The sequence below is a fragment of the Odontesthes bonariensis genome, chromosome 5 (assembly GCF_027942865.1).
Source record: "Odontesthes bonariensis isolate fOdoBon6 chromosome 5, fOdoBon6.hap1, whole genome shotgun sequence".
NCBI classification, from domain to species: domain Eukaryota; kingdom Metazoa; phylum Chordata; class Actinopteri; order Atheriniformes; family Atherinopsidae; genus Odontesthes; species Odontesthes bonariensis.
The window spans coordinates 5,242,804-5,266,770 of NC_134510.1; the positions used below are offsets into that span (position 1 = coordinate 5,242,804).

General features: G+C 42.2%; 1 protein-coding gene across 1 annotated transcript in view; it reads right to left on the reverse strand.

The window, feature by feature from the left end:
* Positions 1-23,967, reverse strand: part of LOC142379627 (dolichyl-diphosphooligosaccharide--protein glycosyltransferase subunit STT3B-like) — a 144,322-nt gene that overhangs the window by 74,163 nt on the left and 46,192 nt on the right. Inside the window, exons 2-5 of the mRNA XM_075464689.1 lie at positions 17,667-17,775; positions 15,994-16,281; positions 14,016-14,081; positions 11,422-11,521 (exon numbers count right to left, since the gene is read on the reverse strand). Of these exons, the coding sequence (XP_075320804.1) occupies positions 11,422-11,521; positions 14,016-14,081; positions 15,994-16,281; positions 17,667-17,775 (563 nt within the window). The remainder of the gene's footprint in view (positions 1-11,421; positions 11,522-14,015; positions 14,082-15,993; positions 16,282-17,666; positions 17,776-23,967) is intronic.

The following is a 23,967-nucleotide window of genomic DNA, read 5'->3' on the forward strand; positions in this document are numbered from 1 at the left end:
AACTCGAGGTTGACGCCCCCAAACCGGAAGTGAGGTCATATCTTGGCAACCATTTGATATCATGACGTCAAACTTATGCCACAGACTCAAGACTGCTAAGGTAAGAGGCCCAAGAAGTTTGGTTACGTTCGGCCTATAGGTGGCGCTATATGTAGCAAAAATGCATTTTTGCCCATATCTTTGGACCACTTGGTCCAAATGTCACAAATGAGGTACCAATGGAATCCCTCGATGAAGTCAAGGTCAGTGCACATCATGACGTCATGAGCGCCATCTTGAATTGTCCGCCATTTTGAATTTAATCAAAAACCTCCAAAAAGCATTTCAGGCCACTGAGATTGTCCAATCTCAACGGAACTTGGCACATAGAATCTTCAGACCAAGCCGCACATAAGTTATCATGTGGATTTTTTTTACTTCACTTCCGCGTAACCGCGGCAGCCAATCAAACTCCACGCCGACGCGCAAATGGGACATTTGGCCGTATCTCTGCGATGCATTGATGTATCGATGCCAAACTTGGTGCATGGACTCACGACGCCTTCCTGAGCAGCCCAAGCCTTCCCTATTGTGCCATTCTGCTAGGACCCCCACATCGCTGCTTGCAGCTATATTTATTCTTCTACTTTCTGCTGCAATTGAAGTCTATGGCAGCCCCATGAACGCTATGGTAAAAAGTTGTGAAATTTGGCACACTTAATCAGCCAAGTGCCAAAAGCAAACTCAAGAATTTTCATGGCCCAAGACCTTACTCTCTAGCGCCACCAACACGTCAAAGTTCAAAGTGCATTCAGCCTAATAACTTTTGAATACTTGGCCCAAATTTCACAAACAAGACATCATTGGAATCCTTGGATCATGACGAGTCCAATGCTACCTATGACGTCAATTTGCGTGTGCCTAGATTTTCCGCCATTTTGAATTTTATCAAAAAGCTTAAAAAAACATTTCAGGTCACAGAGATTGTCCAATTTTCACGAAACTTGGCACATAGACTCTTAAGACCAAGCCGCACAAAAGTTATCCAAGGGAATTTTTAATTAGGCTTCCATTTTTCCATAAAAGCCAATCAAACTCGAGGTTGACGCTCCCAAACCGGAAGTGAGGTCATATCTTGGCAACCATTTGATATCAAGACGTCAAACTTATGACACAGACTCAAGACTGCTAACGTAAGAGGCCCAAGAAGTTTGGTGACGTTCGGCCTATAGGTGGCGCTATATGTAGCAAAAATGCATTTTTGCTCATATCTTTGGACCCCTTGGTCCACATTTCACAAATGAGGTACCAGTAGAATCCCTGGATAAGGACGAGGTCAACACACTTAATGACGTCATTTGCGCCATCTTGGATTGTCCGCCATTTTGAATTTAATCAAAAACCTTCAAAACGCATTTCAGGCCACTAAGATTGTCCAATCTCCACGAGACTTGGCACATAGAATCTTCAGACCAAGCCGCACATAAGTTATTATGTGGATTTTTTTATTTCACTTCCGTGTAACCGCGGCAGCCAATCAAACTCCATGCCGACGCGCAAACGGGACATTTGGCCGGATCTCTGCGATGCATTGATGTATCGATGCCAAACTTGGTGCATGGACTCACGACGCCTTCCTGAGCTGCCCAAGACTTCCCTATTGTGCCATTCTGCTAGGACCCCCACATCGCTGCTTGCAGCTATATTTATTCCTCTACTTTCTGCTGCAATTGAAGTCTATGGCAGCCCCATGAACGCTATGGTAAAAAGTTGTGAAATTTGGCACACTTAATTAGCCAAGTGCCAAAATGAAACTCAAGAATTTTCATGGCCCAAGAGCTTACTCTCTAGCGCCACCAACACGTCAAAGTTCAAAGTGCATTCAGCCTAATAACTTTTGACTCCTTGGTCCAAATTTCACATACAAGGTATCGTTGGAATCCTTGAATCATGACGAGTCCAACGCACCCTATGACGTCAATTTGCGTATACTTAGATTTTCCGCCATTTTGAATTTTATCAAAAAGCTTAAAAAAGCATTTCAGGTCACACAGATTGTCAAATCTTCACGAAACTTGGCACATAGACTCTTAAGACCAAGCCCCACAAAAGTTATCGTGTGGAATTTTTAACTAGGCTTCCATTTTTCCATAAAAGCCAATCAAACTCGAGGTTAACGCCCCCAAACCGGAAGTGAGGTCATATCTTGGCAACCATTTGATATCATGACGTCAAACTTATAACACAAACTCAAGACTGCTAAGGTAAGAGGCCCAAGAAGTTTGGTGACGTTCAGCCTATAGGTGGCGCTATAAGTAGCAAAAATGCATTTTTGCTCATATATTTGGGACCCCTTGGTCCAAATTTCATAAATGAGGTATCAATAGAATCCCTGGATAAAGACGAGGTCAACACACTTAATGACGTCATTTGCGCCATCTTGGATTGTCCGCCATTTTGAATTTAATCAAAAACCTTCAAAACGCATTTCAGGCAACTAAGATTGTCCAATCTCCACGAAACTTGGCACATAGAATCTTCAGACCAAGCCGCACATAAGTTATTACATGGATTTTTTTATTTCACTTCCGTGTAACCGCGGCAGCAAATCAAACTCCATGCCGACGCGCAAATGGGACATTTGGCCGTATCTCTGCGATGCATTGATGTATCGATGCCAAACTTGGTGCATGGACTCACGACGCCTTCCTGAGTGGCCCAAGCCTTCCCTATTGGGCCATTCTGCTAGGACCCCCACATCGCTGCTTGCAGCTATATTTATTCCTCTACTTTCTGCTGCAATTGAAGTCTATGGCAGCCCCATGAACGCTATGGTAAAAAGTTGTGAAATTTGGCACACTTAATCAGCCAAGTGCCAAAAGCAAACTCAAGAATTTTCATGGCCCAAGACCTTACTCTCTAGCGCCACCAACACGTCAAAGTTCAAAGTGCATTCAGCCTAATAACTTTTGAATACTTGGCCCAAATTTCACAAACAAGACATCATTGGAATCCTTGGATCATGACGAGCCTATGACGTCAATTTGCGTATACTTAGATTTTCCGCCATTTTGAATTTTATTAAAAAGCTTAAAAAAACATTTCAGGCCACTGAGATTGTCCAATCTCGACGGAACTTGGCAAATAGAATCTTCAGACCAAGCCGCACATAAGTTATCATGTGGATTTTTTTATTTCACTTCCGTTTAACCGCGACAGCCAATCAAACTCTACGCCAATGCGCAAACGGGACATTTGGCCGTATCTCTGCGATGCATTGATGTATCAATGCCAAACTTGTTGCATGGACTCACAACGCATTCCTGAGTAGCCCAAGCCTTGCCTATTGTGCCATTCTGCTAGGACCCCCACATTGCTGCTTGCAGCTATATTTATTATTGGGGGTCCTAGCAGCAAAGCTGCAGGAACCCCATTGTGTTAGTAGGATTTCTTATTGGGGGTCCTAGCAGCGAAGCTGCAGGAACCCATTGGATTAGTAGCTTTTCCTATTATTATTATTTTTCCGTTTCCGCTGCAATGTAAGTCTATGGCAGCCCCATGAACGCTATGGTAAAAAGTTGTGAAATTTGGCAAACGCAATCATCCAAGTGCCAAATTAAAACTCAAGAAATTTCATGCCCCAAGAGCGTACTCTCTAGCGCCACCAACACGCCAAAGTTCAAAGTGCATTCAGCCTAATAACTTTGGACTACATGGTCCAAATTTTACAAATGAGGCATCGTTGGAATCCTTGGATCATGACGAGTCTAACGCACCCTATGACGTCAATTTGCATATGCCTAGATTTTCCGCCATTTTGAATTTAATCAAAAAGTTTAAAAAATTATTTTGGGTCACACAGATTGTCAAATTTTCATGAAACTTGACACATAGACTCTTAAGACCAAGCCGCACAAAAGTTATCGTGTGGAATTTTTAATTAGGCTTCCGATTTTCCATAAAAGCCAATCAAACTCGAGGTTGACGCCCCCAAACCGGAAGTGAGGCCATATCTTGGCAACCATTTGATGTTATGACGTCAAACTTATAACACAGACTCAAGACCAAGATGGTAAGAGGCCAACGAAGTTTGGTGATGTTTGGCCTATAGGTGGCGCTATATGTAGCCAAAATGCATTTTTGCCCATATCTTTGGACCCCTTGGTCCAAATGTCACAAATGAGTTACCAATGGAATCCCTGGATGCAGCAGAGGTCAATGCACATCATGACGTCATGAGCGCCATCTTGGATTGTCCGCCATTTTGAATTTAATCGAAAACCTTCAAAAAGCATTTCAGGCCACTGAGATTGTCCAATCTCGACGGAACTTGGCACATAGAATCTTCAGACCAAGCCGCACATAAGATATCATGTGGATTTTTTTATTTCACTTCCGTTTAACCGCGACAGCCAATCACACTCTACGCCAATGCGCAAACGGGACATTTGGCCGTGTCTCTGCGATGCATTGATGTATCGATGCCAAACTTGTTGCATGGACTCACAACGCATTCCTGAGCAGCCCAAGCATTGCCTATTGTGCCATACTGCTAGGACCCCCACATCGCTGCTTGCAGCTATATTTATTGGGGGCCTAGCAGCGAAGCTGCGAAGGCACCCATTGTGTTAGTAGCTTTTCCTATTATTGATCTACTTTCTGCTGCAATTGAAGTCTATGGCAGCCCCATGAACGCTATGGTAAAAAGTTGTGAAATTTGGCACACGTAATCAGCCAAGTGCCAAAGCCAAAGTCAAGAAATTTCATGCCCCAAGATCTTACTCTCTAGCGCCACCAACAAGCCAAAGTTCAAAGTGTATTTAGCCTAATAACTTTTGACTACTTGGTCCAAATTTCACAAATGAGGCATCTTTGGAATCCTTGGATCATGACGACTCCAACGCACACTATGACGTCAATTTGCGTATGCCTAGATTTTCCGCCATTTTGAATTTTATGAAAAAGCTTAAAAAAGCATTTCAGGTCACAGGGATTGTCCAATTTTCACGAAACTTGGCACATAGACTCTTAAGACCAAGCCGCACAAAAGTTATCCAAGGGAATTTTTAATTAGGCTTCCGTTTCTCCATAAAAGTCAATCAAACTCAAGGTTGACGCCGCCAAACCGGAAGTGAGGCCATATCTTGGCAACTATTTGATGTTATGACGTCAGACTTCTAACACATACTCAAGACCGCTAAGGGAAGTGGCCCAAGAAGTTTGATGACGTTTGGCCAATAGGTGGCGCTATAAGTAGCAAAAATGTATTTTTTCTCATATCTTTGGACCCCTTGGTCCAAATGTCACAAATGAGGTATCATTGGAATCCCTTGATATAGACGAGGTCAACGCACCTCATGACGTCATCAGCGCCATCTTGGATTGTCCGCCATTTTGAACTGAATCGAAAACCTTACAAAAGCATTTCAGGCCACGCAGATTGCCTAATCATCACAGGACTTGGCACATAGAATCTTCAGACCAAGCCGCACATAAGTTCTTACGTAGATTTTTTTATTACACTTCCGTTTAACCGCGGCAGCCAATCAAACTCTACGCCGACACGCAAACGGAACATTTGGCCATATCTCTGCGATGCATTGATGTATCGATGCCAAACTTGGTGCATGGACTCATGACGCCTTCCTGAGCAGCCCAAGCCTTCCCTATTGTGCCATTCTGCTAGGCCCCCACATCGCTGCTTGCAGCTATATTTATTATTATTATTGGGGGCCTAGCAGCGAAGCTGCGAAGGCACCCATTGTGTTAGTAGCTTTTCTTATTATTGATCTACTTTCTTCTGCAATTGAAGTCTATGGCAGCCCCATGAACGCTATGGTAAAAAGTTGTGAAATTTGGCACACGTAATCAGCCAAGTGCCAAAGCCAAAGTCAAGAAATTTCATGCCCCAAGAGCTTACTCTCTAGCGCCACCAACACGCCAAAGTTCAAAGTGCATTCAGCCTAATAACTTTGGACTACTTGGTCCAAATTTCACAAATGAGGCATCGTTGGAATCCTTGGATCATGACGAGTCCAACGCACACTATGACGTCAATTTGCGTATACTTAGATTTTCCGCCATTTTGAATTTTATCAAAAAGCTTAAAAAAACATTTCGGGTCACAGAGATTGTCCAATTATCACGAAACTTGGCACATAGACTCTTAATACCAAGCCGCACAAAAGTTATCGTGTGGAATTTTTAATTAGGCTTCCATTTTTCCATAAAAGCCAATCAAACTCGAGGTTGACGCCCCCAAACCGGAAGTGAGGTCATATCTTGGCAACCATTTGGTGTTATGACGTCAAACTTCTAACACAGACTCAAGACCCCTACTGTAAGAGGAACAAGAAGTTTGGTGACGTTTGGCCAATAGGTGGCGCTATCTATGGCAACCCCATTAACGCAATGCGAGAAAGTAGTGAAATTTGGCACACGTAATCAGCCAAGTGCCAAAGCCAAAGTCAAGACATTTCATGGCCCAAGTGCTTACTCACTAGCGCCACCAACACGTCAAAGTTCAAAGTGCATCCAAATGCATAACTTTGGACTACTTGGTCCAAATTTCACAAATAAGGCATCCTTGGAGTCCTTGGATCATGACGAGTCCAACGCATCCTATGACGTTATTGGCTTATGCCTACAATGTCCGCCATTTTTAATTTAATCAAAAAGCTTAAAAAAGCATTTCAGGACACGCAGATTGTCCGATCTCCACGAAACTTGGCACATAGAATTTTCAGACCAAGCCGCACAAAAGTTATCATGTGGAATTTTTAATTAGGCTTCCGATTTTCCATAACATCCAATCAAACCCGAGGTTGACGCCACCAAAGCGGAAGTGAGGCCATATCTTGACAACCATTTGATGTTATGACGTCAAACTTCGAACACACACTCAAGACCACTACGGTAAGTGGCCCAAGAAGTTTGATGACGCCTGGCCTATAGGTGGTGCTATATGCAGCAGAAATGCATTTTTGCTCTTATCTTTGGACTACTTTGTCCAAATTTCACAAATGAGGTATTGCTGGAATCCTTGGATCATGATGAGTCCAACGCACCCTATGACGTCATTGGCCTATGTCTACAATTTCCGCCATTTTGAATTTAATCATAAAGCTTAAAAAAGCATTTCAGGCCACGCAGATTGTCTGATCTCCACGAAACTTGGCACATAGAATCTTCAGATCAAGCCGCACAAAAGTTATTGTGTGGAATTTCTTAATTAGTATTCCGATTTTCCATAAAAGCCAATCAAATTCGATTTTGATGCAGCCAAAGAGGAAGTGAGGCCTTATCTTGGCAACCATTTGGTGTTATGACATCAAACGTCTAACACAGACTCAAGACCCCTACTGTAAGAGGCACAAGAGGTTTGGTGACATTTGGCTTATAGGTGGCGCTATCTATGGCAGCCAATTAACGCAATGCGAGAAAGTTGTGAAATTTGGCAAACGTAATCAGCCAAGTGCCAAAGCCAAAGTCAAGAAATTTCATGGCCCAAGTGCTTACTCACTAGCGCCACCAACACGTCAAAGTTCAAAGTGCATCCAAATGCATAACTTTGGACTACTTGATCCAAATTTCACAAATGAGGAACCAGTTGAATCCCTGGATGCAGTCGAGGTCAACGCACCTCATGACGTTATCTGCACCATATTGGATAATCAGCCATTTTTAATTTAATTGCAAACCTACAAAAAGCATTTCAGGCCACGCAGATTGTCCAATCTCGACGGGACTTGACACATAGAATCTTCAGACAAAGCCCCACAAAAGTTATCATGTGGATTTTTTCATTTCACTTTCATTTGCATGTGGCAGCCAATCAAACTCCACGCCCACGCGCAAACAAGACGTCAGGCCATATCTTTGCCATTTATTGATGTATCGATGCCAAACTTGGTGCATGAACTCACAACGCCTTCCTGAGCGGCCCAAGCCTTGCCTATTGTGGAGTCCTGCTAGGACCCCCACATCGCTGCTTGCAGCTATATTTATTCTTCTACTTTCCGCTGCAATTGAAGTCTATGGCAGCCCCATTAACGCTATGGTAAAAAGTTGTGAAATTTGGCACACGTAATCAGCCAAGTGCCAAAGCCAAAGTCAAGAAATTTCATGCCCCAAGACCTTACTCTCTAGCGCCACCAAAACGTCAAAGTTCAAAGTGCATTCAGCCTAATAACTTTGGACTACTTGGTCCAAATTTCACAAGTGAGGCATCGTTGGAATCCTTGGATCATGACGAGTCCAACGCACCCTATGACGTCAATTTGCGTATACTTAGATTTTCCGCCGTTTTGAATTTTATCAAAAAGCTTAAAAAAGCATTTCAGGCCACGCAGATTGTTCAATCTTCACGAAACTTGGCACATAGACTCTTAAGACCAAGCTGCACAAAAGTTATTGGGTGGAATTTTTAATTAGGTTTCCGATTTTCCATAAAAGCCAATCAAACTCGAGGTTGACGCTGCCAAACCGGAAGTGAGGCCATATCTTGGTAACCATTTGATGTTATGACGTCAATCTCATAACACAAACTCACACCTATGACTGTAAGAAGCCCAAGAAGTTTGGTGACAATTGGCCTATAGGTGGCACTATATGTAGCTAAAATGCATTTTTGCTCATATCTTTGGACCCCTTTGGCCAAATTTCACAAATGAGGTACCAATGGAATCCCTGGATGTAGTCGAGGCCAAAGAAAATCATGACGTCATCTGCGCCATTTTTTATTGTCCGCCATTTTGAATTGAATCGAAAACCTTCAAAAAGCATTTCAGGCCACTGAGATTGTCCGATCTCCACGGGACTTGGCACATAGACTCTTCAGACCAAGCCGCACATAAGTTAACATGTGGATTTTTTTATTTCAAATCCGTTTAACCGTGGCAGCCAATCAAACTCTACGCCGACACGCAAACGGGACATTTGGCCATATCTCTACGATGCATTGATGTATTGATGCCAAACTTTGTGCATGGACTCACGACCCCTTCCTGAGCAGCCCAAGCCTTGCCTATTGGGCCATTCTGCTAGGACCCCCACATTGCTGCTTGCAGCTATATTTATTCATCCGTTTCTGCTGCAATTGAAGTCTATGGCAGCCCCATGAACGCTATGGTAAAAAGTTGTGAAATTTGGCACACGTAATCAGCCAAGTGCCAAAGCCAAAGTCAAGAATTTTCATAACCCAAGAGCTTACTCTCTAGCGCCACCAACACGTCAAAGTTCAAAGTGCATTCAGCCTAATAACTTTGGACTACTTGGTCCAAATTTCACAAATGAGGCATCGTTGGAATTCTTGGATCATGACGAGTCCAACGCACCCTATGACGTCTATTTGCGTATGCCTAGATTTTCCGCCATTTTGAATTTTATCAAAAAGCTTAAAAAAACATTTCAGGTCACAGAGATTGTCCAATTTTCACGAAACTTGGCACATAGATTCTTAAGACCAAGCCGCACAAAAGTTATCCTGTGGAATTTTTAATTAGGCTTCCGATTAACCATAAAAGCCAATCAAACTCGAGGTTGATGCCGCCAAACCGGAAGTGAGGCCATATCTTGGCAACCATTTGATGTTATGACGTCAAACTTCTAACACAGACTCAAGACCGCTAAGGTAAGAGGCCCAAGAAGTTTGGTGACGTTTGGCCAATAGGTGGCGCTATATGTAGCAAAAATGCAATTTTGCTCATATCTTTGGACCCCTTGGTCCAAAATTCATAAATGAGGTACCAATGGAATCACTGGATAGAGAAGAGGATAACGCACCTCATGTCGTCATCTGCGCCATCTTGGATTATCCGCCATTTTGAATTTAATCAAAAACCTTCAAAACACATTTTAGGCCAAGCAGATTGTCCAATCTCCACGGGACTTGGCACTTAGAATCTTCAGACCAAGCCGCACATAAGTTATCATGTGGATTATTTTATTTCACTTCCGTTTAACCGCGGCAGCTAATCAAACTCTACGCCGACACGCAAACGGGACATTTGGCCGTATCTCTGCGATGCATTGATGTATCGATGCGAAACTTGGTGCATGGAATCACGACGCCTTCCTGAGCAGCCCAAGCCTTGCCTATTGGGCCATTCTGCTAGGACCCCCACATCGCTGCTTGCAGCTATATTTTAGGTTGTTATGGGTAAAAAAATAAAGCTTTACGGCTCAGTGGAGGGCTGTGATACAACTCCTGTTAGCAGATTACATTAAGTGGATTTTGTAAGAATAATAAAAATACCAGTCTTACCATTAATGCACCAGAGTAACTACATGTCTGCGGGGCAGATTAACAGTAAGCAAGCTGAAGGAAATCTTTTTAAAAAAAGGGGGAAAAAAAAATCAAAATAATTCTAAAAGATCATAACAACTGTATGTGGCCTCACCCGTTTCCAAATATTTCTCATCAAGTGTGATCTAATACGTCAGGTCAGCTACTGGTTACTGCAGGCAGTATGTACGGCACGAGTTCTCAGAGGTGATCACAAGGGAAAGAACAGTGTGGGGAGGAAGCTTCATGTTAAATTAGTCATTTTGGTTCGAATCCTATTGGAGGATGCTTTTTCAGTCTCTTCCTTTGAGTCTCCATTCTCTGTACTTGTCTTCATATGGTTTCTCTCTGAGTCAAAGTTACAACTGTCAGCTTCGTCATTTATGTCATCTTTTCCACCGGATTATGAATGGATATCAAAGCAAGGACTAATGATTTAAAACTAAATTCATGGTATCTGCAGGAGGCTGTGAACTCGGGCCAGGACATGAATCTGTTCAAGGAGGCAAGTTCAGTTTGAGGCAAAATGTTTTTTATCCTGCCAAATGAGTGCAACCCCTAAGAAGCCATGAGTTAAGGCTGATTTATGGTCGGAAACCAGGTCGTCTGCGTGTGTGTCGCAGTTAATGCAGACATGCCCCCGCCCCTTACGCAGACACTCTGGTGCACCTCCCCAAATTGTAACTCACCGCAGACAGTGCCGCAGACATCGCCGCAGGGAGGAGAGAAAGGAGGACACTGATTGGTCAACTCTGCATCCGCTCTACACTATGCGTATTTCCGGTTTGCTAACCGGCTAATGGTGACGCTAACCGTGCTAACCGTGACGATTCTTTCGCCTCTCTGCCAGCTCCAGTAGTAGCAATATTTCTTCTATTTCTAGATCGATCAGCTGCATCTAAATCAAAGTGCGCATTCGTCCAGTCGCCATTGTTGTTGAATGACCTCCGTAACCGTAACACCCACAATCCTAGCTTGTTCGTGATTGTCCCTCTTGCGTTGTGGCGTGGGATTAACATAGCGCAGACAGCGCTTCAAAAGTAGGCATAAATCAAAAATAACTGCGTCGTGTCTGCGACAAGCTCACTGCGACACACTGCTGCGAAGTATACACGAGCCTTTAATGAGAGTGAGTCTGTATGTGTGTTGGATCTCACCTATGTAGACTCTCTTACTGAAGCGCTGCATGAGCAGCAGAACAAAGACATGAAGAGGAATGAGGTTGATGATGAACACGTAACCGCCCCAAGCCGACACCTGTCAAACACATTGGATTCAAGTCATTTCAAACCTTTGCTGCAACTTTCATGAATGGAAAACTCGGGAAAATAACAGAAGCATGCACATATTAACAAACCCAGAAATATTTAGTTTGCCCCTACTTGTCATAGTGGGATTGAGATCCTTGCTGAATCTTTTCAACACTGTAATCACTCTTGGCACTGAAAGGATCAGATAATTGGCTAAATTACAATAAGAATGAGTTGAGCAAGGGTAATTATCCTTGGATATATGGCGGTGAATGAATCGGATCAGAGGCACAAAGCGTGTCATACCCCGATACGATAGGTGGCGCTGTACCCATTTCAACTATTGCTAATAGAGCTACTTCCTGTTGACCTCTTCACCAACAAACTCAGGCATTCGAGAAAATGGCGAATGAAGAGCAAGATGAAGCTACGTCCCTCTACATTTGGTCTGTGATGAGCTGCTTGTTGCACAAACGCGATGCACAACGGAGCATTCTCCATCGCGGTGTTTGTTTCTTTCTTTCTGACAGCGACAACAACAGTAATATCGTCTCTTCCGACTTCCGGTTCCCGACCCCGGGAAAAAATCTCGAGCATGCGCAGAACGCAAAGTCTAATTCACCACTTGCTTCAGCGTCTACAAGCAGGTTTATTTTGACTTTCAACCGAGTTATCTCGGGGTCTTAATCCGATCGCGAGTAACTCAATTCGACCCAATTTCTTGTCAGATTAAGGTGTCTACATGAACTTAATAACTCAATCTTATTGTAATTTAGCCAATTATCTGATCCTTTCAGTGCCATGTAACCCCACTGAGTATTACATATAAGCCATGAATCCCTGTGGGCTCGGAGCTGAAGGATGTCTGTATTCTCTCTTATTCACGACACATTTGCTTCCATAATGAGAGAGATTTCAGTAAGTGGGAGGGTCCGAAGCCGCACAGCCTGCCTGAGAGCTGTAAAAATCAGCTTGAGCTGCAGCCTTAGGCTGTCATTCATAGGTATTGGTCCCAACACTCTCAAAGGCACGCATACAAACGTGCAGTACACTTAAAAGTAATAACACTAAATTGTGCCACCTCTAAATTATTGCATTACCTATGAGCTTATCGGGGGGATTTAATTTTTCTGCGTACAAGCCCCACTAACAATCACCCATTTTTGGTTGGTCCTCGAAATCCCTTTGTTCAGCTCTTCTGGTGATTTTTTTTTTCATAAGCAGTCATGACAGACATGCAGAGAAAGCCTACGAGTACAGAAATGGGGGACTAATGGGGGACTAATGCTGGCTACCAGTCATGCTATAGACTGTTTCTGCTCTCAGATGCGCATCATTGAATTTCTATGTTGGGGCTTGCAATTTGAATTTATTTCTTCTTTTGTTTTAAAACACATTTCTTTCCAATAGTTCCTCTGGGGGGGATAAAACAAACTTTTCATCCCAGAGTCACTGGGATTTGTTTGAAAAATTAGCATAAGACTAGAAAAATTCTGAGTGGTATTTTAGGTACTCACAGTTACAAAAAGCTTCGCTTTGAGAGTGCAAAGCACACCAAAGACCTTAAGGACGGGCCTTAAGGAACTCTGAAGACATTTTAAAAGTAGCACTTTTACACCATATAACACTGAATCTATTACATGCTGAAGGTTATGTACATAAAAACTGCCAAATCGTTAAAAATGAATGACAAATAAAAGATTTGAATTCAAGATACACAACGTTTGATTGAGTAAATCGCTCCGACACTCAGATAATGAAGTTGTTTTACATAACTTGCACTGGTGCACCTTCCATCTGCAGAAATGACTGCAGGCTTCCACTTTCCAACTCTCCGTCCCTTGTTAACTTACTGAATGTATCCTCTTTTTTTAAATGTCAACATCTTTGGAATACAGATATAATATGAACATACTGTGTGTACCACACTCCAGCACTGCTCAACCTAAACAATTTAACAATCTATGAAAGCCACAAATGGCATGAATGCTGCTCGTTTTTTTCAATCACAATGAGAGGAATTCCTTTCCTTATTATATAAGGATGCATCTGGAGCTTATATAGCAAATGTATAAGCTTATATAGCTTATAAATAGCAAACTATTTCCAGAGGAATGCGGCTCAAGTCTGCTAATGAAAGTTGCTGTACTGGTATCACTGGGTGAGGTCACGTGCTACTTAGCATATTTCTGACTTTCTAACATCGCATTTCCATTCTGCTTTACAACCATTTGCCTCTCTCCTTCTCCCTGAGGTCAGGTGAAAGTAGCTAAATCTGGCAACCAAATCAGAAAGTTGACAAAACTGAGGCTGACCTCAGTGATTTCCTTGGTTAAGAAAGTTAATAAACTGCCTTGAACTCCTCCTCCTAGCCGTAGCACCACCTCACAGATTTCTTTTGGCCAGTTCAGAATAATTTCTTCATGTTGAAAAATAAAGGTTCACATGTGTTTTTAAAATCAGACAGATTAGGACACATTTTTGTTTTTGATGGTTCTCACCATGTAGAAGTAGGAGAGGCAGCATCCGATAGTCCAGAAGACAGATCCTGTCTTCACTGATTTCACCTGCAATTTACAAATTTACAGCGTTAATCACACACATGGAATGATGGAAGAGCTGAGCCAATGAATATCTGAGAGAGGAAAAGGGAAGGAAAAGTGAGTTCTTTTCGTGTTTAATTTCCTGTTGCTAAACGTTCCACAGTGTTCACCAGCAAGTTTTTCGGACTACTATCCATTTCTGATGTAAGGTTAATGCAAGAGGAACTAAACTAAAGTCCAAAAATAAAGGTCTTTCTTTGTTTTGAATATGTTCTACATTGTTTGCCTTTGGTATTGTTCCAAAAACAGTTTAGAACACAAATGGCATCATATGGTGAACAAAAAGGGAAAAACAGGTGAATGTGAAACATGTTCAAAGCTGTAAAAAAGGTTTTTCCTTTGACATTTCTAAAGTGCGGAAAAAACTGCTTTTCTGGCTCATTTCTGCTACATCTAGTGGTGAGTGTATTAAGTAAGAAAACACAATTAAAACACAGATCTGCAGGTTAAAGAGGACGAAAAATGAAAACAAACAAACAAACAAACATACTGGAACTTAACTTCAGGGTAAAAAGGGGCGGGGCTACTTAAGGAACTACTTAAAAAACAAATATTTTGCACCTCTCATCCATATGAAAATGACATTTTTTCAAACGAAAAACTAAGACTTTCCTCGGCTTTCATCGATGCCCACTGAGCAACAACTCTAATGCATCATCTGCCCACACAAACCAACCACATTTATGTATCGATTTCCCCGTTGCACAAACTCCTGCTTTGGTTCTAAATGTTTCACCATAGGAGAAAACACTTTTTATTTACACCAGGATTCTGTGTCATGGTTCTTTTCAAAAGTTTAGATAGTGTTTAGTGTTCAGCAATGTCAAAATAAAGAAAAAAACTATAAAGGAGTGCCAGTGCCACAGCTTTTTAGGTGAACCAAAAGAAAGCCACTGACAGCAGCAAACCCAGACTACATCAAGCCCAATGAAACAGGCAACACAAATGTAATTTTAGCCAGATCAAATGAATGTCAACATACCGTATTTTCCGCACTATAGAGCGCACTGGATTATAAAGCGCACTGTCAATGAATGGTCTATTTTCTTTTTTCATATATAAAGCGCACCGGGCTATAAGGTGCATTAAGCGAAACAAAACAGTGTCGTTGCTGTTACCTGGCAGTTCAGTGATGATTCGAAAACGAAACTTATAAAATCGGCACGCGCACGCGAAAAACCACAAAGTAGCAATTCTCGACAAGTAGCACAAATCGACTGAACACCGGCCTTCGTGAAAGCTCGGACCACAGTTGAGACTGATACCTTAGCCCAGGCATCTACGATCCATTGGCATTTAGTAGCAAAGTCGCCCGGCGCTGTCTCCCTCCCTTGGTGAATGTGTGTTCGCCTTCTGTCATCCACTGCTCCCACGCAGCTCGCAGTTTAACTTTGAACGCCCTGTTAACACTGATATTCATGTCCCGTGCTAACGCTGTTGCCTTCAGTCGAATAGAGACTGTAGAGACGCTTCTACCCGCTGCTCTCTGTTCAATAACCCACTGTTCAATTTTGTTATTATTATGGTGAATCACAATATATATTACTCCGCTACGCTCATGACTACTGTAGCCGTAATGCTGCGGTGCAGCTTTGTAGTTTACCAAAGTCTTACTAAAACATTTTGACAGAGCGCCGTGTACCACACAAAATCGCTTCGGGGTCCGTAAGCTAACAAGAATAAATCCATATATAAAGCGCTCCGGGTTATAAGGCGCACTTTTGTTTTTTGAGAAAATTATAGGCTTTTAAGTGCGCCTTATAGTGCGGAAAATACGGTAACTTTATATTCCTGACAAAGAACTGAAAATCCTTAACAGCCAGATAACAGAGGAATAGGACTCCAGGAAGACTGTTAAAAGTGTGAATGTGTATACCCAGAGGTAGTAGGTGAACTGCAGGGCAAAGATAGCAATGCCTTCATTGTCAAAAGAGCCAGCCACCGAGCGGGAAATGTAGCCCGGGACAATGGCGATGAAGCAGGCCGCCAGCAGCCCTGCCCCCTGGTTCCACAGCTCCCTTGTCAGCAGAAAGGTGGAGATAGAGGTCAGGCCACTGAACACTGGGGCCAGGAACACACACACGTCCCGGATGTGGACGGTAACGTGCAGCAGGTTCAGCACATAGTGGATGAGGCCCGCCGTCACCATGAGGCCCGGGTACACCTGTTAGAGACGGAGAAATAAGACGAGAACATTGAGAGACATCTTTCTTTCATTCACTTAAAGCGTTACATTTGGTTTGTTTAAAGCTGCCGTCGGCAGGTTTTCAAAATTCCGAGTCTAAAGTCGGAAAATTCGAACTGATACAACCAGGGTGTATACAGGTATAAACAAGTTTAATTTGACCTTTTAATACCACTTCTAAATGAAATTTAAGACCAAACGTACGATGGAAATACCAAGTATTTCCAAGTAAACACACTGACAGTATGGTAAAATGACAAATGACGGTTGAGTTTAAGAACATCGACTAAATGTGTCATGCGAAAAGATCACAAAAATGTCATCACTGTCCTAAATTAAATGTATTACAATATTTTCAGAACATTTAAGTCCCATGAACAAATGCTTATAAAATCAAGTAAATATATTAAAAAAAAAATACTGTTCCTTTAGAGCAAAAAGAAAAATACACAAATATTTAAGACCCATGCAATCTGAATTTAAAGGAACATTCCACCAGTGGAGACATGAATATGTATTGAAAGTGGGCCATATATGTAGTAGAATAGTAGCATAAATTTTTAATTTGGTGCCTTCTTGACCGAGAAAAGGCAGAAAATGACTTTTTTGTGCTTGTGGATTAAAGACAACAATCCCCATAGTGCATTGCAATGCTCAAGATCCGCAGGCCAGTGTACGAGCTCCACCCGACTTTACGCTACCTGGAAATCATGTCACTGCCTTACCTGTTTGCACTTCCATCGAGCACCTTACTGTATACTCAATCACAGGGTCAATATCTCTTTTTTTATAGTGTGGATAATGTTCTTTGTGTGTCTTTATTTACATTTATTGCATCCTGCAGGATGTGCTGCAGCAGATGTGAGCCCCACACGGCGGGACAGAGAGGGACTACCAGCACATCTGGACGAAGGTTAAAAAGCGATCACTCTCATCATTTTGTCTGGATGTAAGACGTTGCTGTCGGTAAAGATCGTGTGAGCTGCGGCCACCCTTTGTCACCCTGACTGAAGCATCCTCAGTTAAAGGTAGCGTGTACACCCGGGTGTTGCGTTCTCATCAATGCTGTGTTGAGTTGAAGGTAATAAAAACATTCGGATTCAGTAGAGTAATTAGCTAATTAAACACTGCTCCACTGCGTTCAATAGCTGGATGCAAGCAGGTGTTAGTGGGCTTCTGACCAGTTTAAGGACTTAAGGTTGTGCAGTTGAAAGTGAGATGATGATGAACACATTAAATAATAATGCAACTCATGGGGAATGAGGACAAAATGTTGTGGAGAGGTACAGAGAGCACACAAAGCCTCTCCAAGAGTCAATCACCAAAAACTCAAGCCACACACGCACAGATTAAGAAATACTTACTGTGCCCCCAACTATCCTCCCCAGCGGGTACCAGGCTCTTTCATCAAACCAGTTGAGGAACTCAAAGAAGCCATTGGTGGTGAGATGGTGAGTTGACCTGTAGTTGAACCTGCAACATACAGAAAGGAAGCTGTTAGAGGTGCCAAAACCGAGCACAGCAGCCAAAGAGGACAGTGGTGCCTCATCAGAACAAGCTTTAGGTTATAACAGAACTAATCGGCTCCCAACAACGTTTTGTATTGGGAAAAATGAGTATCATCCATTTATTAAAATGACCAAAGATCACAGTTGCTGTTTAATGGATAGACTCTGTGCAAACAGTAGGAAATCACATCAAACCACTGGAACAAGTGAGAGTAAAACATGGAATTTTAGCTTTTAAATAAAACTATTTGTTATTGGGAACTAACAATATTAAGTTTATGCAGTTTATTTTCTTGATAAATGCCTCTGTGTAATGGAGTTAAAAGAAAAAGAGGCTTGTTTTTTTTCCATCCCATCTTGTCCACTGAGAAATTACTTCAACCAGACATTAAGACATTATTTCATTTTAGAAATCATAATTAAAACCTCTCTGCATCTGTCCCTAATCATGTATGAGATATGTTGCAGTCTCCACTAACTATGCGTATAATCCTTCCTGATTTCTGAGTTATTTGTACCAACTGTGAGAGGATAAGTGCTGAGTGGGCTCCTGTTACTTTCTCACAGGTCTACGCTGTACAAATGACTGACAAGTTACTCAAACTCTGCAACAGCCGTGCCCTCCATCTTCTTTCTAAATGTCTTTCAATGGTTTACTTGGAAGAATTAAGTACAGGAAATGACCCAGAAGTAAAAGGCAACAAAGTACACAATTTATTCATCAGTCAAGACGAATCAATTGAACTACACGCGTTATATGCATGTGTCCTGACTAGATTCTAAATATCGGTGGGCTGGTATCTTGTTAACAATAAAATAAATAGTATTTTAGTGGCACCTTTCTGTACATGTTTCATAAATTGAAACACAAATGTGGAACAGAGCTGTTTTATTCATTAAAAAAAAAAAAAAAACAGTGAGATGTTGTTTGTCGTCTGCTGAGAAACCATTGAAAAGTGAACAAATATTTTTTTTTGTTCACTTTTTCAGTCGTTTCATTCTAGTTAAACACCAGGGTCGTACATTCATAACACGGAATTATTCAGCCATTTTTCGACTGATAGCAAGACTCAAGAGGCAACTGTTTTAGCATTCAGGAGAGATTTGCATTGAATCTGGCAGTCAGGTAAGGTGCTTGGAATCAGAGGAAACCAGTGGCTGCTCATTGAAAGCTACTTTGATAACTTCTTCTCTCTTCTCTACCAACACAAACTACTGTGGTCTCAGCTTACACCAAAAAGTAAAGTAAAAACTGTCCACCCTCACCTCCTTTTTCTACATGTTCTTTTCAGCTGCTTTATTGGAACAATCGAAGTACAGCCTTGTCTGCAACTTGACAGGCCCGGTGGGCAGAGTGCTGCTTTTATAGAAACCCAGCACCAGGCCTGCAGCTTTCAAACTGAAGACTCTGCTGATACACAAACTCTTGTCTGCTTGTGTGCTCAATAATACAAAACACTTCAATAATAAATTGGAAGATGATAGAGGGGTTGTAACATATGGCTTGCAGGGTTTCATGCTCACTCTGGAGGCTCAGTAGACTGATTAAAAAGTACAGGGAGAGAAAAGCTGCCAACACACAAAGTATAAACAACCCACTGGGTAGTTTGGCACACGACTTCTTGCTTCCCACTTACAGCCTTCCAGAACCAGCGGCGCCCAAAAGCTTTCAGCCAGCCAAAGTACGGACAAACAACTCAACACCCACACTTAACTCTCTGGATGGGCTTTTAAAATGTTTTTCAGCCTGGGGGTCAGATGAAGTAAAATCCTGTCTCACCCATGGAACCCAGACTCATTCAAACGTTGAGTCAGACACGAACATGAAGTCCAACCACTACATGTAAATAGTCTGTATTTATGTAGCACTTTTTCTACCCTTTTTGGCCACTCAAAGCACTCTCCGAGTCACACACACACTCGTACAGCACTTGTTAAGTCTACAGTGTTACAGGCTACGCGCTGCTTTTTTCTCCATCACATACATCCACACACCAAAGGACACATTCACTGAGTGATGCACTGAAGACAACTTTTATTTGAAGTTAATTTGTGTTCCTGTCGGAGATCTAAAAGTAAACTAATAACAAAGAGGGCTCTGTCCTTGATCATTCCTAAATGAAATAGAAATAAATACATTTTCCTTATAATGTGTTTTTACTGCCTGCTCACACAGACGTCCGAGGTATTTAATGCTCCTGCACAGGACCAAAAGAGCTGGTGGGGCAGTTTATCATGCAAGCTATCACAGTTCTTAAGCTTATAGGGACAATCAAACAAATTAGGATGTGGGTTGGCCCCAAATCATGCCTTGTAACTTCAAACCAAAAGATTCTGGGACTCAAAAAGTAAGTAGGCAGCAACTCTTTCAATGGAAGAGAGCCGATGGCATTTATCACGCTACAAAATATTTAAAAACTTTAACATGAGTTGGATAAAGGCGCAGAAAGGCTCGTTGTGATAAGAACAGAACCAGGAACCAGGGAAACGGTGGTTCATAGAACTACTGCTTGTAGCCCAAAAGCATGACCAAAGTTTGCCTTGATCATGAAGCCTGGAAAGGAATTCAGAGTGCAGCGTAATACTTGGTTTATAATCACTTCACTTATAATAACCAAGAGAACCAATATGTTCAGATTGCCATTTCTTCAGGTCCACTGTGAAAAATGTGCCGTTTTCCTCTCACTTTTTTTACCGCAATTTATTGCTGACGAGGCAAATGCAGCCTCAAATCCAGGCCTAAGCTTCTAGTAGCAGCAATACACTGGGTTCTATGTGAATACGTCTCGTGGAGTACAGCAAAAAGTAGTCAGTCCTAAGAAACAGCTGGCAAGCCTAATGATAGTCAGACACAGAAGAAAGTTTTACAGCTGTATTTGTGGCATGTTCATTTGATCACAGGCCCAATGTGAGCGGGCAGCAATGCCTTTCCTGGCCACCAGAGTGCGAACACCAACGATAAAATCAAAACGGTAATCATTCAGCAAGACCACGATGGCAACGCATGCAGCAGCCTGCTACCGACTATGGAAAATGATTTATTGTGTGATGGTAATATCTGCCCTCAACTTCAATAAATACACTCACACAAGTAAACTAACTCAGTTCCCTGTAGAGTATAGGTAGAAATGTCTCTGAACCAACAAGTCATTTTTGGGAGAAACTGCAGCGCCTCCTTTATAAATCACTCTGATTATGATATACTGCAGTGCAGAGGTAAGGACGGAGGTTTTCATTCATTTATTTGTTAAAAAAACAGGTTCAGTCTGCATGAGAACATCCTTTTAGGTATTATCTGTCTGTGTTCATTCGAATTGTGTCAAATAAGGAGTTTGTCACTCTGCTTCATCATCTATGATAAGGACTCCTTTGTCAAAACTCTCTTCACTTTTTGCACACTGACAATTACATTGCAGCATCTTTAAACATGGCAGGCGGCCAAAGATCAGCAGAAGCGAGCGCAGTGTCCCCTTTTAATGATCCATGCTATTACACTTCCCAAGGACAGGCAGGGCAGCAGCAGACTCTGTGGGGTGCTGCTGCTCCCTGCTGCTCCCATCAGTCGGTGGGTCGGGAGCCCAGCACAGGGAGACCAAAAAAACACAGCTCTGAGGAGATGGTTTTACAGGGAATAACACACATTTGTACACGTCTATCACACACACCTGAAAAGTATTAAACAAAAGTTGATATGCACACAAAAACCTTGCTGGCAAAACTATTTCTATAATGATGTCCCAAAAGAAATGAAGCACACAGAGGTGAAGATATGACTGAGACACATACAGACTGCACAAAGTCAGCGAAGGCACGATGCTGCACACCAACCCCACATTCTCCTTCAAAGAGAACCCAAACCCAAACTTTGTTCATCTGTTCTGATCACAAAGTGTTTCCCGCTCATATATACGCACATATTCTGGCAAATTATTGCACACAGTATAGTGAGAGTAACAGGGCTGCATCATTTCCTGCAGCAGTTTTCATCTCATCCTTCAAATCCTTAATTTCACTCTCGCAAATAATGGACAGAGTTGTGTTATGAACAAACAGCTAAAAGCTTCAGCTACACACCCGACACAAGCTGCTATCCCAGTATCAAAGTAATTGCTTCCTTTTTTAGAGACAGAGAGACGGTGAATAAGTAACGCACTGTTTTGCATCAGGGTGGGATACGATATGCTGTTCAGAAGATTTGCACACATTGTGTCACTGATTCAGTAAATAACAACACAAAGCACACACTATACACCCTGGGGGTGTTTCTTCATAAACAGATTAAAGCAGAAACAACACTCCTCACACTTCACACACCCAATTCAAAGATCCCTTAAGACCCAAGAAATGTGCCTTCTCCTGCAGCAGCATAGCTGTTTCTATTGCAGTTCTCTAATCCTTCAATTACATCCTTCCAAATAAAGAAAATACATTTTTCTTTTCTCCATGAAGTTAAAGAAACAAATTTACTGCTGAGAGCTGGTAGTAACTGACCTAGTTGGAGGCATTTAAACACACTGAAGGACAATCTCTACGTAAGCTAAGCACATACCTGAAAGGAGCGCATAACTCAGGTGCAGAATCCACACGATTCCATAACTGAATTATGTACAGAATCAACTTTAAGCAACACTCCAAACCAGTTTGCCACCTCTGATGTAAGTCAAGGGCCTCTTATATGCCACTCACCTGCAATACTTCTACTGTGTCCAATGTGTACAGCTGCAAAAATTGTGCAATTCAACATCTGACAAAGGGCCAAACTAAGAGCAGCTAAATATGTGTTTCTAAGCAACAACTAAAGCTTTTAAAAGATTTTACACTAGGAGTGTGTGTGTGAGTGTGTGTGTGGTTGTTTGTCTGGTTTGTCTCTGTGTGGCCCATTTGATGGACTGGCAACCTGTCCAGGGTGCAACCTGCCTCTCGCCCAGTGACACCTAGGATAGGCTCCAATTATTGTTATAGTTCGACCAAAATCACAAAAAAAAAAAAAAAACTCTCAAACCTAGATTAACAGGTAAATCGTTCGGGGTCGAATCACTTAACTAAAGCCTCGTTTCCACTATGCAGTCCGGTACGGGTCGGGGGTCTGGTCGCTTTGGGGTCAGCTTGCGTTCCCACTGTACAAAGGGGACCCTCGGGGGGGGGGGGGGGGGGGGGAGTGCGTGCCGAAGCATAAATAGCAAATAACAGCAAATAACATCCATAATTTGGAACCACCTCCAAGCTTCTTCAGCTTAATGCCACACTGGCTCGCGGTCCGGTTGAAAACACTCTGACATTTTTACGGCGATCAGCTGGAAAACTTTTTGGTTTGGCACAGCGCCATCGAGCTCCCGCTGCACAGCCTCCTCACCAACAACGGAGAGCAGAGCCTGGAACCGGTCCTGTGTGCTCGGTACCCCAAGCAGAAGGGTTACAGACATGGTAACGGGTTCTATGGGACCGGTACGCTTTGGTGGTAGTGGAAACACCGAAATAAGTGAACCGTTCCGACCCGACCCGTACCGGACTGCATAGTGGAAACGGGGCTTAAAAGACTCAGGTCAGCTGGTCCAGTCCAGAGTCCAGACTAAACATGGAGAAGCAACATTTAGCTGTTATGCTGCAAACAAGTGGAACAAACTGCCAGTGGAGATTAAACTTTCACCAAATGGAGACATTTTTAAATCCAGGTTAAAAACATTTCTTTTCTCATGTGTCTATGCATGAAGTCTGCACGATATCTTTTAATTTATCTGGTCTGTTGCTTGTTTTTCAATTGATTTAAATTATTTTATTATTTTTAATGCTTCTTACACTCCCTGCTGCAATGCTTTTATTTTATGTGAAGCACTTTGAATTGTTTTGTACATGAAATGTGCTATACAAATAAACTTGATTTGATTTTGATGATAAAGAAAAACTGTGCTAGGTACTCCACACGTGCACAAAACATTTCTTGCACAAACATTTCTACTTTTTTTTTTTTTTTTTAAACAGCCATTTCTCAATGACATTTTTCTATTTCTTCATTCAAATGGGTGGCTGAACTGGTGGCTCAGAAGCTAAAACTTGGGCCGCCTGCTGCATGCACCCTTACCCATGAAGCCAATTTTAAATAAATGCTACTAGTGCCGAAAGAATCGTTTCAAACGAAACAAAGAAATTGAGACTGAAA